The sequence below is a fragment of the Sceloporus undulatus genome, unplaced genomic scaffold, assembly GCF_019175285.1.
Source record: "Sceloporus undulatus isolate JIND9_A2432 ecotype Alabama unplaced genomic scaffold, SceUnd_v1.1 scaffold_13, whole genome shotgun sequence".
NCBI classification, from domain to species: domain Eukaryota; kingdom Metazoa; phylum Chordata; class Lepidosauria; order Squamata; family Phrynosomatidae; genus Sceloporus; species Sceloporus undulatus.
Window position 1 is genome coordinate 3034208 of NW_024802935.1, and position 18070 is coordinate 3052277.

At 40.7% G+C, this 18070-nt stretch overlaps 1 protein-coding gene across 1 annotated transcript; it reads right to left on the reverse strand.

Annotated features, from left to right (window-relative positions):
• Positions 1-866: 866 nt before the first annotated feature.
• On the reverse strand, positions 867-17269 carry LOC121917259 (suppressor of tumorigenicity 14 protein homolog). Its single transcript, XM_042443042.1, has 9 exons — positions 17025-17269; positions 16896-16934; positions 13556-13775; positions 10085-10227; positions 8743-8840; positions 6921-7033; positions 6036-6169; positions 4675-4779; positions 867-994 (listed from the first exon to the last, which is right to left on the reverse strand). The coding sequence occupies exons 1-9, from the start codon at positions 17266-17268 to the stop codon at positions 867-869; spliced, it is 1224 nt and encodes a 407-aa protein (XP_042298976.1). The 5' UTR covers position 17269.
• Between the last annotated feature and the right edge of the window lie 801 nt (positions 17270-18070).

The window sequence follows — 18070 nt, forward strand, 5'->3', positions numbered from 1 at the left end:
TTCATGTCTTTCTGGGTCTAGCCATGTGGTCATGCAAGGCAGTCCACTACTACTGCCACCACCACCCCACAATGGGTGACACCAACCTTAGTGGACCAACTCTTAGAAACATTATTTTTATGGACCAACTCTCATAATCAACCAGCCAGGGCATTCTGGGAGCTACTGTATATTTCCAAACTCTGGGATTATTCCATGTATTAAGATATACACATTCCCTTGAGCCTGCACAGCTCCCTATCAGGATGTGCATGTCATACAACCCTGTCAGTTCAGCACTGAAGTCAGGATTCTGGGATGTCTTCCATGCACACATCATAGTTACAATAAACCAGACAGGCCTGGAATATTAATATCTGAGATCAAGCAGCAAAGGAAAGCCTAAACGAAGGTCTTGGTGTGGAGTGAAGGTGGTATTCTGGCTTAAATCCAGTTCTTAGTCCCAACTGGAGTAAATTGACAGAATCAACGAGAATCTGGTAAGTTACTAGATACATACGTTCAATTGACTAAACAAATCTAATATAGATCAGAATTTCCACCTTCACCCCAAATCAACATGGTTGGAAAAGCTACAAAAAGTTAATTTTGGACTAATACTCCCAAAATCTTACAACCATAATGTACCAACCAGCATGGCCTGGCCATGTACCACATCCTGCTATAGCATATCCAAACGTGGTTGAGATGTCTTATTACATGATACAGAAAAGTCTATTTTCCTATCTTGACTAAAAATAAACTAACAACAGTTTTCTATTTTTCATGACACAGCCTACCATGTACAAAATTTTGATTTGCAGTCTTGATATGGCTGCTGAAGTACAGAGACAGTGTTTGATTCACCTCAATAATGTACTCATTAATTACATACCACAGTTCATTTCATCAGATCCATCGGCACAGTCACGTATGCCATCACATTCTGGGTTTGGCTTAATGGGACACTTTCCATTTAGACATTCATAAGCATGCTGTGAACAACTTCTATATGCTGAAAGGACACCATGAGACATAAGAAGATATTAGTGTATTGAATGGTACTGTCATATTGGTCATGCTGCATAATGAACACAAGGGATTTTGCAATACATTTTAATAGCATCATTTCATAGTTATCTTGGCAATAGACTGAACAAGGCAAAGAAAATTGAAAGCTACACTTTGATACTGGAATAGCTGCATACAGTGGACCCTTGTTATACGCTGGGGTTTGGTTCCAAGATCCCTCGTGTATAACAAAATCCGTGTATGCTCAAGTCCCATTAAATAGAATGACATAGCAAAATGGTGTCCCTTATAAAAAATGGAAAATCAAGGTAAATTTATACTTTTTTGGAACATTTTCAAACCGTGTATGCTTGAATCCGTGTATAAAAAATCCGTGTATAAGAAGGGCCGACTGTACTATAGAAATTAGCAACTATATTACTAAGATTATGTATGAAAGAGATCATTTACAGTGTGAAGTCGGAGGCTTTCATGGCTGGCATCCATAGTTTCTGTGGGTTTACAAACCGACTGAGAAAATCCAGCAAATGCTTCACTCAGCGAAAGACAGGATAGACACTCTTGCGGCCGCAGGAGTTTACTATATACCATTCAGCTGCATACAAGTCTACATAGGGACCACCAAATGCAGTGTTCAAACATGAATCAAGGAACATGAGAGACACTGCAGACTGAGTCAGCTAGAAAAATCAGCTGTGGCAGAACACATTATAAACCACCCTAGGCATAAAATGCTGTTCAAAGACACTGAAATTCTGGACCAGGCCAACAACTATCAGATCAGAATGTAGAGGGAAGCCATTGAAATCCACAAACACCTAGATAACATCAACAGGAAAGAAGAAACCTTTAAAGTGAGCAAAGTTGGGCTGCCAGTCCTGAAAAACATCAAAATGTCTTATGAGGATAGACTTGGGAAGATGAGTATGGCAGGATACAGACCACCCCTTTGACAGCGGCAGCCCTGGAGGCCCCGATCCGCCACATTTCTAGGCCTCAGAGCAGCGGCAAAACACCACTTCCCCCCGGCCTGGAAAGGGGTGTCCTTGGGGCTTCATGCCCCAGGGAGCCACTGCCAAGAAAGAAAGGGGCTGCTCGGACCCTTTCCCCCCAGCTTCGTTCCCACAGACATTTGGTAGCTGCGGGAACAAGGCGCTCCCTAGGAATGAGCTCCTTCCGGCGCTGCAAATAGGGTGCCCTATGCGACCTGTAGCAGTGCGAGCACATCATGGCTGTGCCATGCCGTTTGGACGCAGCACAACCATCATGTCAAAATGGCGGCACCCATCTGTACAGGGCGCTACCATTTTGACGTACAGAGTACGTGCTAGGGTTAGGGAGCATCTATAAAGGACGCCCTGAGGCAACCCTAGCACGTATTCCTTATGTGCTAAAAGGCCCGTCTGGAGAGGGCCTATGTTTAGCTTAGAAAAGATGTGGCTTCCTACATTCTTCGTGTCAAATCCCATTTTTAAAATATATATTTTACTCTTTTATATGCTATCTGTTTTAATATTGACATAATTTATTTTTGTTTTAATGTAATACTTTTATCTGTTTTTTATTGTACTGTTTTAATCTTGTAAGATGCTCTGAGTCCCAGTTTTGAGAAACGGGTGGGATATAAATAAATACAACAACAAGAAGAGGTGATATGATGGCCCTGATTGGCCTGGAGTAGAGATGGTTAAGAGGAGATATGATGACCCTGTTTAAGCATTTGAAGGGATGTCATATTGAGGATGGAGCAAGCTTGTTTCCTGCTGCTCCAGAGAACAGGACCTGGAACAATGGATCCAAGCTACAGGAAAAGAGATTCCACCTCAACATTAGGAGGAGCTTCCTGATGGACCTTCTTTGAGGGTCTTTAAACAGAGGCTGGATGGCCATCTGTTGGGGTTGCTTTGATTCTGTGATTGGACTGGATGGTGCTTGTGGTCTCCTCAAACTCTATGATTCTATTATTATTATTTGGGGGGGGACTACAGTTCTCAGAAGAATGGCTGGAAGATTATAATCCAAAAACCCCAAGTCTTCCAAGCTCTGACCAAGGTTTATATGAAAAGTGCATACCAGAAAATAAAACAAGAACTCTCAAGATGCCCAGGATCTTTCCAAATCCCATTTCCAGGTTAAAATTAGTTTAGCACAAATGTGGCGCCCGACTCACCCAGACTGGCCGGGTTGCCACGGGGGCCTGTGCCATCCACTGTCCTGTGGCAGGCCTGGCTGCGACCCAGCATGCCTTGCTGGGGTGGGCAGGCCCGTGATTGGCTTGTCGGGGGGGGGGGAGAGGAGCGACTTCCACCTCCCATCGGCCCTCTCTAGGAGGTGGGAGGTCCCTCTCTTTGGTGCCCTGGTCCTCCAGGCAGCTGATTGGTCAGCTGGCCTGGAGGCGGGGCTCCCTCCCTCCCGGCTCTTCCTCCTCTTCAGCGCTCCTCTGCCGTGCCATTTCAGCTCAGCTCTCCCTCCCTCCCTCCCTCCCTCCGGTTTGTGGTTTTTTCCTGTCACTACTTCAGGGGCAGCGGCATAGGTCATGGATCTGGTGGGCGTGGTTTTCACAGCTGTGTAGCACTGGATTGGGAGTCTTTGGGACCCAGGAGTGCTGAGGGCATGTGTTGTGGCCATTGTGGGGGCCACATCATGCCACGCCTCCCGCTGACTAAGGGCTTGACTGATAACATGTAATTGGCTGGTTGCATGTCTGCAAGATGGCGTTTGCATAGCCCCTATGTCATCCTGAAGCCTGGCCGTAAGCAGGCATTTCAGTTCATCGAACAACTGGGGAGTTGTACAATGTTACAGATCCAAACCTCATGCTTTGGGCCAACCCTACTTTGTTTGCTGTTTGTTTAATAAAGTTGTGGCCTTTCCTCCATATGTGGGTCTTGGTATTATTGTGGCGGCGACCCTCCTAGGCAACTGTATTCTTCCTCCTCCCCTTCTTCTTCTCTTCCTCACCACTTTCATTTTCACAACTGTTATCTTCATCACAAGGCTCAGATCAGCTTTTACATTTCCCATTATCACACTTGATTGCCACCTAGGGAAAACCTGCATAGTCAAGATTGTAGCATTATACACAATCACAGAAAGTTTATCTACAGTACAGCCATGATTGATTTTGTATTACTCTTACTATCATGATTTCCTTTAAGGAGCACTGCAAACTGTCATTTGGTGTTATCCTAAGAATTTTGTTAGAAAACTCCAGTGACAGCCCAAGACAGTATCTGCAGTACAATGCCCAGGATTCTCTAGGAAGTGAGGATTACTATTAAACTGGTTTATGGATGTAGTGAAAATGTATCCTGACTGTTCCATGTGTTTAAACAAGCTTTTTAACTTCTCAGTAACTGCTTGCGGTAGACCAAAATTTTTTACTTTATTGAACACAGTTTTGCTTGTTTTTTTCCAAATCTCTTTATATGAGAAGGCAAGATCAATTTTTGATTGATTTATTAAACATTTGACAAGACCAAATATTATAAACTATTTTATTTTTGAGAAATGAATGGTTACCCAAAGAGTCTAAACTAGTTAAGATTCTTAATTATCTTGAAATGTTATTGTCATCTTTTTTAAAAAAACATATCCCCTTCGCAGCACGTCCCTTACTGTGCATTTTAAATATCAAAGGAATTAATTTAACAATCAACTTACCACAGTCTACCTCATCACTTCCATCTGTGCAGTCTTTCCACCCATCACATTTACTATTTAAAGGGATGCATGTTCTGTCTGAACATTTAAATTGCATAGGACAAGCTAAAGGGCACAATATTTCAAATTAGTATAGTTGTGGTGATACTGGATAACAGTGCAAGCAAATCTATTTCTCATAGCAAGCATAACACTAAGATAGTACTGCTGTAATAATACCTTTTAGTTATAACTGCAAAAGGGAAGATAGAAAGAACATTGAGGTAACTTCTCATTTTTCCTTCTTCAAGATTCCAGATATCCCAACACTACTCCTGAAACTTGGATTGCTAGAAGAAGCCCATAACCCTATGGGATTCCCAGTTGGAGCCTGTTAACACCCTCCTTCCCCTCAAAGCAGAATACTCAGTTAGCATGTGTTTCCCATTTCTTTCTGAAACAAGTAATAGGAAATTCTTCTCCCTCCTACATTGTTGGGTCAGATCGGCACGTTGTTGTTGTTGTTGTTGTTGTTAACTGCCCACAAGTTAATTTTGATACATGGTGACCCTATGGATGAGACATCTCCAAGACCCCCTATCCTTCATTGCTCTGCTTAATTCCTGCATGCCCATACCCATATACTCTTTAACAGAGTCCTACCCTCCCTCAGTATGACTTCAGTTAAATATACAGTAAAAAGGATCCCATTGGCCACAACCTCTTATATGCGAGGGAGTCCCCGCTGTTCTCCAGTTTATATAGTGGGAAACACAAGACACTTTTCTAGAAAATAACTAGTTAACTGCCCTCCAGTCAATCTCATCCCATGGCAACCCTATGGATGAGACATCTCCAAGACTCCCTGTCCTCCACTGTTCTGCTTAGCTCCTACAAACTCATATCTGTGACCTCTTTAATAGGATCCATCCATCTAGCATGCAGCCTTCCTCTCTTTCTACTTCCCTTCATCTTTCATAGCATTATTGTTCTTTCCAATGAGTCAAGCCTTCTCGTGATGTGTTTGATGTATGACAGTCTCAATTTTGTCATCTTGGCTTCCAAGGAGATTTTTTGCTTGATCTGCTCTAGGACCCACTTTTTTGTCTTTTTGGCTGTCCTCTGAATCCTCAGCACACTTCTCAACCAAATTATACCCCCATAAACTATTTGTAGCTCCAAATATGTTCCTGGAGGCTACATCTTACTCTGCCAAGACTTGGTTGGATGGAGCATAGCAAGTATAATAATATCAAATCATTGCAAAGTACAGGTATGCTCATGCAGCCTCGGCATGCCTTAATTTCACACTGCTTTCAATCTCAATATCCAAAAGCTGATTGGAAGGGAAACTAACACCTTTAATACCTGTGTCCACTTACAGTCTGTGTGGCTGAATGCTCTGAATTCAATATAAAAACCCTTGTTTGTGACCAGTTCATCTGAATGGAAGCTGATTGCAACTGAATTGCCATATTCCTTGACCCTATTGCTTTCCATGATAGGCTTGCAATATCTGATAAGGATGACACAGAAGAAACATTACAGCCATAGCATAATATAATTTCAACAAGGCTAACCAATCGCTACTTTTTTCTTTTTCTTTTTCTTTCTTTGCTGCATTTATGGAGGGAGTTTAGAATGATGCAGGAAAGGTGCAGGTGTGGTAAAACAAGCAAACAGTAGTCATCATAATGCAAGCTAACAAAGTATCAGCATGCCAAGGTTGCTAACTCTAACAATTCTAACCCGGGCTGGCATTTGTATTTGTCAAAGAAAAGTGCCTTTTTCAGGGCGTATAAATTGGGAAAGGGAGGACTGCATTCCCACTTCTACTGTAAGAACCTCACTAGCACTCCAAAGTCTCATGGGCTGCTCTTCCAACACAGGGCAGTATCAAATCAAAAAATGTCCTCTATAAAAGAAGATGCTTGGCCACACTTCCCAGTGCAAGAAGCATTCATTTTTTTAAAAAAGTAAACCTTTTTCTTTCTTCCCAGTTAACTGTGGAAAAGTGAAAGAGTGGATTATCTGTCATTCCACAGAGACACATGACTTTAACATGACTGTCTTTATTTCACAGCAGCCTCCTTTCTTCTTCAAAAAGAAAGTACAAGTCCAACAAAAAAAACAAACTTCTTTTCAAATGCTCACATTTTACTTTCAGCACCCTTCTTTTTAATTTCATTTACTATTATGCTAAACATGTTTTAAAAAAACCTAAGCAAACAAAACTTTGATAAGTAGCAGATGAGTATACAGCTCACCTAAGTCCATCAATTTCCAGCCAGTCTCTGTCACATTTTTTGGATCCTGGAGATTGTTCTTGCACTTGTATTACAAGAATTTTCAATAGCAATCGATATCCTGGTAGTGGTGCCTAAGATTTTAAGAATAGGTTTTTAAAAGATAAAAGGAAAGCTGGGGAGCATTTATTGTGATATAGTGCATTGGTACAGCACAGTCCTGTACATTGAACTCTTTATAGAGCTATGGTTCCACTTTAACTGATGTGCCAACATTCTCTGGCATCCTGTGATTAGGGAGGGGTATTTTGAATTCTCCACTAGAGAGCTCTAGTTCCTCATCAAACTAAATATCCCAGGATTCCATGAGATATTGCCATGGATGAACTATAACTCTATGATTGTGTAATATGAAAGGATCCATGTTTACTCATAAATCAGTCCTATTTTGCTCAGTGAAGCTGAAACATCAGCTGATATTACATGTTTAAACAAATGTGTTAAACGTGGCAGTTTATATTTTGGAGAAAAAGCATGAGCCCCAGTTCAGTATGCAGTCTGAATTTGAACTGGGGAGCTATATAGGTTTTCTTCTGAAAATTGTCCTTTGCTTTTCTGCTAAATACCCCAAAGATGCTCTTTTCAGTAAATAGTACTTTGGTTGGCAAAGACACTGAAGGAAGCAATGGTGTGGGCCCCAATCCAAAACAATCATGAGATTAGCATTCCATAACAGTTCCCTGCCATAAAAGCAGTCAGTTTAAGCATGAAGTAATGCTCCATATAGTTTGCCCTTTGCTTTATCTTTACTGGTATGTGCATGTGGACTGAATCAAAGATGGCAAGCACTCTTGGCATCGTAGTACCTTTTCTCATCTGGGCCTTTGCAATATTATTCGTACTCACTGATGGGGCCTATCTCATTTAAAATCCTGTCACTGTGTACTTCACATTTTACTATATACAATCACCCATCCTAACTGGCAGATCTGAGATCCACACCCTTGAATATCCGTAGGGGAGTGACCTCCACTATTTTCAATGGCATGCACGCACAACACATGGGCCACACATATGGAAGTGCCCCATTCAAGCCTATGCAGCTTCAATATTCATAAGCATCCATTTTCACAGGGTGGTTGAGTGGGTGGGTCCAAAACGGATCCCCTGCAAAAACAAAGGACCAACTATAATTGGGAATTATTTAGTAAGCATGTGAATGTGATGCAATGTGGAGAAGGAGTTAGACTTTGCCCTGTGAAACCTCTGTTCACACAGTTGTTCAGCTGTAAAAGTAAGGTTGGTTTCACACTAAAGTTATAGCACTTTGATACTAGTGGAACTGTGACAGGTCCATCCTATGAAATAATTGGATTAAAGTTTCATGATGTATTTAGGATTCTCTGCCATAGAATGCTAGTGCCTCACCAAAATTCAAATTATAGGCATTTAAAGTGAAACAAAAGGTAGCAAAGTCCTATAACTGCAGTGTGAAGAAGATCAAAGTGAATTTGGGCCTTCACTAACCTAGCCTAGACTGAGACTGTGAAGTTAGTAGAAGCATGGCCATATATGCTACCCTGAGTAAGATGAAGGAAGAATACTAAAATGTAATAAAATGTAATCCAAAATTTATGTTAGGCTCATACAGATGACAAATCATGTTTGTATAAGCAAGTATCTTTAATTGCACCTAAAATTAATATGCCTGTCCTTGTTTTGCTTTGTTCTCTTCAGATCTTCTTGTTTTAGAAGAAAGTTGCTTGTTTTTCAGATGATGATGATGATGATGATGATGATGATGATTTGAAAAGCTTACACCTGTTCTCTTGAGAATACATACCCTGATTATCCAGTGGCAGTCAATATTTGGAGGATAGTAACTTGGATAATAAGGAGAAATTACTGTCCCATTCCAAGAACTGTACCAGCCTCCACATGCTAATAGGGAAAAAGAGACAGAACTGTTGTTTTGGAAATCATGGAATCCAAAAGGAAGAGAAGGCTATAATGCTTATTCCATCCCTTTTAATGCCATTCTTCTGCATATTTTTGGGATACAATATAAACTGCATAATGCATACTATTACATTTACATATAAAGAATGAGCTGTTTGGGGAAAAGTTGCTCAGGTATGATAATTCATTTAAACTTTGGTAGAGACATTGGCCTAGACCCAGTTGCTAGTGCCAGCTTTAGTAAAACCATTGAATTAATGGAATTTACATTTTTTTATTGATCATTCAGCAATTGAATAAATAAGTCTACTCCAGTTGGAACTAACAATAAGATTTAGGTGACATTTGTACTGGCCACTTAACCTGGGGCCAGTCTGGAACATTATGCCCAGGATTAGCCCTCGATCGACTACAATGGTGATCACATGCACTGGACTGAAACTGATGTGATGTCGCATCATTCTGCACATGATGCAGCATTAGCCCTGCTGGCCTATCCTCCTTGGTTCCATCACATTGTTGCCGCTGCAGCCTCACCAGCCAAGCAGCTTCCTCCAAGTGACTGCCTGGGGCAGGTGGCATGCTGTTGCTTCTACTGAAGTCAGAATGGGCATGCTACCAGGTGATCAACAAGGAGGAGGTTGCTCTATCCCCTCCTTGTTGATCCCAGGAGCACTCTACTCTGACCTCAGAAGAAGTGACAGCATGCTGGGCAGGCTTTACATAGAGTTGATGCCTGGGAGGAAGTGCTGGCAGTGGCTCTCAAATTAGGCCATCCCCTTCCCCTGTGCTGCTCAGTGCAGGCAAGAGGGAAGACACAGCACTTGACATGTGGACAAGGGATTGTGCCAAATAAGGCCTGATCCAGCTGTTCACATGCCAAAAACTGTGGTATCTTCCCAGAAGTTGACATTAGTTGTGAGAACTGCTTCAGCATTAGTTTGGCATTTTTCCCTGCTCCCTAGACAAGCCCTCAGTTTCCAGAACAATAATAACTGAATTATAAATATTTATTTAGGCTATTTCTGGTGTACCACAAAGTTATACATGCATTATTTTGACTCTTTCTTCTTCACCCAGATGTAATTCTGTGATTGCATACATTAGATTGCACAACCAATCTCTGCAGATTATCTAGTACTTAGTCTCCATTTCATTTCAGAGAAATGTTTCAAACAGATCACCAGTACTTGTCCAACCTATTTTGGAATTTGGTAACCACATACCAATTTTAGGAACTGCTTGGAAGTATGCTCTCAATATACTGCTCTCTTTTCTTCGATCCAGGGAGAACGTGACCAACATGACATTACTTGATGAAGTTACACGTATAACTGGGGGAGTCCATGCTCCAGATATTCCACACCACCTGAAATATATTCAAGTTAATTAAGAGCTTGTGAATTAATTCCAGTTAGAGCTTGGAAATTATTTTAAAAAGTAATTAATTCCTGTAACTCATTTTACTGTTCGGAAAGTAACATATTGCCATTAATTGATAGAATGATGAAACTGTAACATGTTGCATTGCTATGTAGATTTCTAATCCAAATATATTCTGCCATCGGCTTTCAAGGACTAGAACCCATTTAATTAGCTGCATGAAATGTAGTGTTCCAGAATCCAGGACCTGTCCCCTCTTCTCTGCAATTCAGGATAAGGGGAAGGAATCTCAGGGTAAGAGGTCCACCTGGAAAAATGTTTGTGTATACATTTTCCTTATTTGTTAGAGTCAGATATTTGTATTTGATTTACATACTCTGTGACCCTGTGATTTGTACTCAATATTTCTTGCTTAGTGACATCAACAGCAGCTTCCCCTTATAATATTACCTTTGAAAACAGAATCATAGACTCATGGATTTGGAAAGGACCCCTTAGGGCCATCTAGTTTGTCCTCTTACCAGTACAGAAATCCACCACTAAAGTACCCCTAAGAAGTGGGCATCCAATCTCTCTCCAAATGCCCACTCCTCAGAGCCTGCCCCTTGTGATGTCACAATGGAATCATTCCTAGGTCTCAGGGTTTGGCTCTGAAATTTGAAGTCCTGGTATAGTCCTGACCCGGCAACCCTAATGCAGTTCTATTATCAAGTTTCCAGAATATATACACATGGTGAGATATATTGTGAGGCCATAGAGGGTGTGGGGAAATATCAAAAGTATAGAATGATGATGACTCAGATAGAACAGACATGTGGCCCCTCCAGGTGTTAGACTGCAACTTCGCATCATCCTTTAACATTAGCTATGATTTAAAAAGATACAGCTGTGTTAGTCTGTAGAATTAATATGTGTAAGATTTTGTAGCACCTTTGAGACTAAATGGAAAAGAAGAAGAAGTTTGCAGCATGAGCTTTTGCAGACTTTAGTCTACTTCTTCAGATGCTGATGGTGGAGCCAGGTACAGACAGGAGTACAGGAGTTTAACTGAAGAAAACTGAAAAGGAATGTTGGCTACTGCAGACCCAGTATTCTAAGATAAATATACCCAGTTCCTGTAAACACTTCTCATATAGCTTTTTTTCTAAACCCTTTCCATTGTGGTCTTCCTTCTCCAGACATCTTTCAGCTTTTCAATACGTTTCTTCAGCTGTGGAACCTAGAACAGGACACAATGTTCTATGTTTGGTCTGACCAAAGCAGAATACAATGGTACTAATACTTCCTTTTGAGATGTGGTGCTGGAGAAGAGTGGTGAAGATACCGTGGATGACCAAGAAGACAAAAAGGGTTCTAGAACAGATCAAGTCCAAATTTTCCCTGGAAGCCAGGATGACTAAATTGAGGCTATTGTACTTTGGAGATATCATGAGAAGGATTGAATAATTGAAACAGACAGTGATGCCAGGAAAGATAGAGAGCATTAGAAAGAGAGGGAGCCCACATGCCAGATGGTTAGGCTCAGTCAAAGAGGCCACAGACCTGAACCTGCAGGACCTGTGCAGAGCAGTGGAGGACAGAGGGACTTCGAGAGGTCTCAGCTACAGGGTTGCCAGGAGTTGAAGTTAACTTGAAGACAATTAACAATAACAAATACAGTGGACCCTTCCCTTGCGCAGGGGATCTGTTCCGGACACACTCGCATAAGGGAAAAAATGTGTATACTTGAGTCCCATTAGAAGTAATGGGGCTCGTACCTGCGGCACGGTGCACGCACCATGGGCACGCGCCCCATTACTTCTTCTGGGGCATGTGAGGGTTTTTTCTGGCTTATGCTGGAAGCTGCGTAAGGCGCGCCCACGTATAACATGGGCGCACTGTACTTCACTTAATTTATACACTATAATTTTTATAGTGTTATCTTCTTGCTACTAAGGCAAGGGCAGACCCCCTCTGAACAAATTCTGTCAACCCCCCCCCCCCCCCCATGATAGGCTAGCTTTAGGGTTGCTATAAGTCAAAGGTGATTTGAAGGCACAAAATAACAATTATTAAACACTTGGAAGTCAGAAATCTTTAAAAACCAGTAGCTCCAGATTCTGGCCACTTGTGCCTTTACTGAATCATGCCATTAATCCACCAAATTCAAGGCTGGCCTAAAATTATGCTGTGCCTAAGACTTTTCCTGTCTTAGGCACAGCATCAAAAGTTGCTTCTCAAAATCAAGGTACATAATGCTCTGGGGCAAATCTCACAAGCACCTCTTCCCTTCCTGACAATAAACATCCTGTCATAATAAATTAAATAACAAACAAATTACTCTCATTTTGAGAAATGCAATCTCTGATGCCTGAGGTAGTCATCATAGTCAACCTAACAGCAGGGCTGGTGTGATATAGTTTAGTGCTGACTGACAAACTCTCCAGGCTCTGAAGCAAAAGACTGTCCTCCACCTCTTAGCATTTGCTACCTAAAATCCTATTTGACATTTCAACTTGTAAACTTTGGTGTGCCAAATCTATTCTGCTAGCTGGACAGAGATGTAAAATTTACGGAAATGTTAAATCCATGGGAGGAAATGATTTGTTTTCATTTTTTGGGAGCGGTGAGGGGGGACAGAAATTTTGAACGCCTTGAAAAAATGCAACACACATACACACACACCCGACCAATTGAAAAGTCATTTTGTTGCTTAAGGAACATACAGTACATTATATGTAACTTCGGCATAAAATTATCAGATATTAAAGGACAGTTTATTCAGAATATAATTATAAATTGAACTTATTTAACAAAAAATTTTCACATGATGCTACAAAGTTCTGAAAGTAAAGAACACCTGAACTACAAGACACTTCTTTGGTATTGCCAGTTTGAGGAGAAGAGGGGGGAACCCAATAAAACAGAAAAAAGTATCAAAATTAGTAAATACAGAAAATTATTTTGTCTCAACTAATTAGTGTCACGCAAACATAGCACACACATTTCCATTTAAGGAAATAGAAAAGGAAAGGAAGCCCAGGAACTACCATGATCTCATACTGTAGAGTCAAAGTCTTCTTCTTACATAGCTTTTAGAACTGATTTTTGGGCAATAAATATGTAAACACCTTTGTCGTCAATATTTATTCACCATTCTTAAAAAAAAAAAAAGATCCAGAATTCATTTTTTTCAATTTTCCCCAGGGAAAAAAATTATTTCCATTCCAACCCTCCTCCACTTCTAGGTCTTTACATCTCTATACCTGGACCACTATTTCAGGATCTGGGTTTCTTTTGCACCTGGAGGAATCAACATTTCTTTATCCTCTTACCTTGTGATGATCTTGTTCTGGAGAGGGAGAAGGAAATCATACGCAGACAACCTGTGAGAGGCACAGCTCCCAGGAGGCACGTCATGCCAGGTAACAATGACCAGCCTCACAACATAGTCTGACGGAACCCGCAGCCTCCACTGATAAAAAGATTTCTTAGGATTCATCAGTGTTAATGTCCTATTATTACCAGGCTTTGCATAGAGGTCAAAGGCCACTGCTAGATAAAACCAAAACAGTTCAGTGGCTGAAAAGTAGTAAGAAGAAGAATTAAAAGAGAAATTCATCCCAGTCCCATCAACCCAGATCCCCAGGAGCTGATGTCTCTGTGCTACAAAAGGCAGGTTTGTCCATCTCACTGGAGAAGGGCTGGATATGTTGTGAGAGAGCTCTGTGCTGTGTTCTCACCACATGAAGTTGTCCTCCCTTGGGACAAAGTTAAAACACAAAGGCTGTGAAAAAGGATCTCCTTCAGACACCTGATTTGTGGCTAGGAAACTTGATTTTCTAGGTGTTTTAAGCCAGCATCTTTCACCAGCAGATTCAAATGCAAAGCAAAGCCACTCTAAGTGCCTGAGCAAATGAAGAAAGCAAGTGAAAGACATTAGTTTAAACAATGTTTATTGTGCAAACAATATCTTGCAGTTTGCAGCCATTAATCTTTTTTACATCATAGTTGTTCAGAGCAGCTGGCCTTAGCAATACTAGTTTACAATAACTGACAGAATCAACTATTTCATTTATGATCCATCACAATTTCTATTTTGATACTCTCTAACTTTTGATAACCTCTTATATTCCATTCATCCCTCTGCCACCATGCTACTTTGAACATGTCTGATTGCTTCTCATTTTTGAAGATAAGGAGGTCTGGGCCTGGTTAGTACTTGGATGGGAGACAACCAGGGAATACCAAGGGACTAGAAAAGAATTCTCCTTGAAACCCTAGAGAGCCTCTTTCAATCAGAGTTGACAGTACTGAGCTACATGAACAAATGGACTGACTCAGTTTCTTATGTTCCCAAGTCTTGGTTTCAAAAGAGTCAGTATGAGTTTCATACGCACGTGGAATCAAGACTGATATATCTAAGTCTGCCAGGCTAAGTATAATTCCAAGTTCAACAAGCCAAAACTTTCTGAACCATGTCATCATAAACTATCTATTTTTTTTAATTTCACCCAAAGGCCAAGATCATAGTGTGCTCAGTCTGTAGCATTAAATAATTAATTTTCTCATATATCATCTCATTTATTTCCTTAACCTTGGAAGGACAAAACACCTCACAGAAAAAACCTGCTGTTATCGTGCCATAATCTTTTGACGACATGCCTCAAGGCACAGCAGTAATTCCCTAAAATAGAAGGAGATTCTTCTTCTTATCTGTGTTGAAGGGTTGGAGCTGAAAACAAAGCTACCGTATCTACGCAGATAATATCTGAAGGGATATCGATACATGCAGAGAAGGAACCAGACTGTGTCTGCTGGCTCAACAATCCACATCCACATCCATGAAGCTATAAACAAAGCCAGCGTACAAATGTTTGTAAGCTCTGTTCATCATTTCAGGATATGGGAGACAGCAGTGATAATCTCTCATATCAGTGAGGCAGTGAATCCACTCCATATTTTTGTCTGAACTTTATAGGAAAAGGTTCAGCATTTTGGATAACACCTTTAAAATACAAACTATAAACCTGGAGTGGATTTATCTCTCCACTGAGATGGGCGCTACCAACCACTTCTGCCTATCAGCAAGCTAGGTTACCAAGCATTTTGTTAGCTCCAAAGGGTTGCTCCAGAGTAAAATTTGGTAAATCAACATAAGAATTTATGAAGAGCTTTAGTGGATAAGACATAAGGCCTATGAAAGCCAGCATTCTGTTTCCCACAGTGGCCAATTTATGCCTTAGAAAGCCCGCAAATCAGTGCTTCCTAATGGCTGATATTCAGGCTCACAGTGCATCTAAGCCCAGAGGTAATGAGCATGGGATCACTAGAGGGGTGCAGGGTACGTGGACTGCACCAGGTGTCACCCTAAGGGCAGGGTGAAACCACTGCTCCTCAAACAGCTACCTTTTGACAGAAATGGGATGTGGCATTCATCTGCTTCCCTTTACAATGCTTTAAGAGATAGTGAGAGTGGAGTGAAGAAAGAAGAGGACTTTTTAAAATTAAAATTTCAAAAATTTAATTTTTACAAAAATTTAAATTGATTTTTTTTTAAAAATATTCTTTTAAATTTTCTTTAAAAACATCTCATTTTCACCAAATCTTCACTATGTATATGTAAATACATTTTGGTTGTGTGTATGACATTGCCATTTGAAGGTATAATTTTAATTTTGCTAGTTATTTATGTCACAACTATTAGCATTACATTCAGTGGTATATGGGAATTATGATTTGTGAGTAACATCAATGCAAAAAAGCATTACTATGGATTCTGTATGATGTGAAATGGGAGGAGATCAATGCGGGGGGTGACACCATGAGTTACCTTACCGGTGTCACCAACCCTGTTGACACCACTGGGAATGAGAAGCCATAATAATTCATGGTTAGTAATTATGAATCTGCCTAATTCCCTTTCAGAGCCTTGTAAGATACTAGTGAGAGACAGTATGGTTTGAACACTGGAATACATCTCTAGAGAACAGGGTTCTAATCTCCCTCAGCCATGAAACCCACTGTGTGGCCTTGGGCAATTCACATTCTGTCAGCATCACAGAAAGGTAATGACAATCCCCTCTAAACAAATCTTGGGGGGAAAACCCCACCTTAGGGTTACCATAAATTGGAAACAACAGGAAGGTAAAAATCTAAGCATTATATGACAGCAGATTGCATAGCTTAACTATATGCTGCATGTGAAGAAACACTTTATCCGGTCCCAGTCTCCCACCATTGCATTTCAGTAGTTGCTTCTAACATGGTCTAAATGCTGTAAAGACACCAGACCCTGTCTGATCTTGGAAGCTAAGCAGGGTCAGCCCTGGTTACTAGCTGGATGGGAGACCTGTAGGCTATATTTCAGAGGGAAGAACTGGCCAAACAGAATATTCCTTACCTAAAAAATAAAACCCTGTGAAATTCATGGGGTTACCATAAATCAACAGGTAACTGAAAGAGACAGAGAGTTGCTTCTGGGTTTTAGTGTTATGAGAAAAAGAAAGACCACTCTCTAGTCACTTTGTCTACATCATGCATAGCCTATATGTCATGTATTTCATATCTTCCCTTGCTGTCCCTTTTTCTAAGTGAGATTTTAAAAATTAAATACTTGAAATTGTATAATGATGCACAAATGAGAGAATGGAGGACAGAGGCAGTAACTCTTACCTGATTTCTGTGTCACATCATAATCCACAGAGTCTGAAACTAAAATGATTAATGGTTGTCAAAAATGAGGGCTATATGCATACAGACTATTTAAAAAGCAATTCTGAGGAATATACAATGTCACATTACCAAAAAGCTCCAAGGTAACATTATCAAAATTGTCTTCTAAAATAAGCGTATCAGCAGTAGTATTAGTGGCTGGAGGTGTCCTTTTACTAATGATTTGCTTTTGCTTCAACAAAGATGTATTTTTGATAGAAAGGACAACATCTTGTGGGACCCAAAACGTGCTCCAGTAGTAAGCTCGAAGGCCATTCTTTCCTTCACTGGAGGAAGATGACAAGATTAGATTCAAGTGTATTACTATTGCCATCATTGTCATAGTCGTCATCATCATCATCATCATCATCATCATCATTTATATCCTCCCTTTTCCTAGAACTGATACCCAGGGCAGCTTCTAAACTAAAATAAAGAAAAGACTGTATAATTAAAACATGAAAAACATTCACTTTAAAACAGAATTAGACTATTAACATTAAATCAATTTAAAACATAACACTTAAAATAATAAAAAGCACTTTAAAGCAGTGCAGTTTAAAATAGCAGAGCACCTATTGAAAGCCATTTTCTTAAAAACATTCAGTTCACGAAAGCTTCTTGGAATAAAAGGGCTTTGCCTGCCAGTGGAAGAACATCAAGCAGACCATTCTGTGAGGTTGTGAGTTCAATATCAGCCAGGGGCTCTGGGTCAACTTAGCCTGGCATCCTTCTGTAGGTCAGTAATATGAGTACTCAGTTTGTTTGATCTTATACTTTGTAAACCACTTAGTACAACAGTAAGTGGTATAGAAATGTACTTGCTATTGCTTGCTATTGTCTACCTAGGAAGGGAATTTGGGATCTTAGGGCCAGCCACTGAAAATGCCCTATCTCACATCCCTGATATGCCTGTGTAAATGGTGGGACTGAGAGAAGGAGCTCTCTTGAGGATCTTAAGGCCTGGGTAGCCTCATATGGGGAGATATGGGAGATTACCGCACTAGGGTAAAAGCGTTCCCCAATGTATTCTTGCGGGCGCGAGCCTGGAACGTGATGAGAGCCAGAACGCTAGTTTACCGCACAGCGGAACGCCGCCGTCACCGCCGGGCGTTCCAAATGTGTTCCCAATGTGT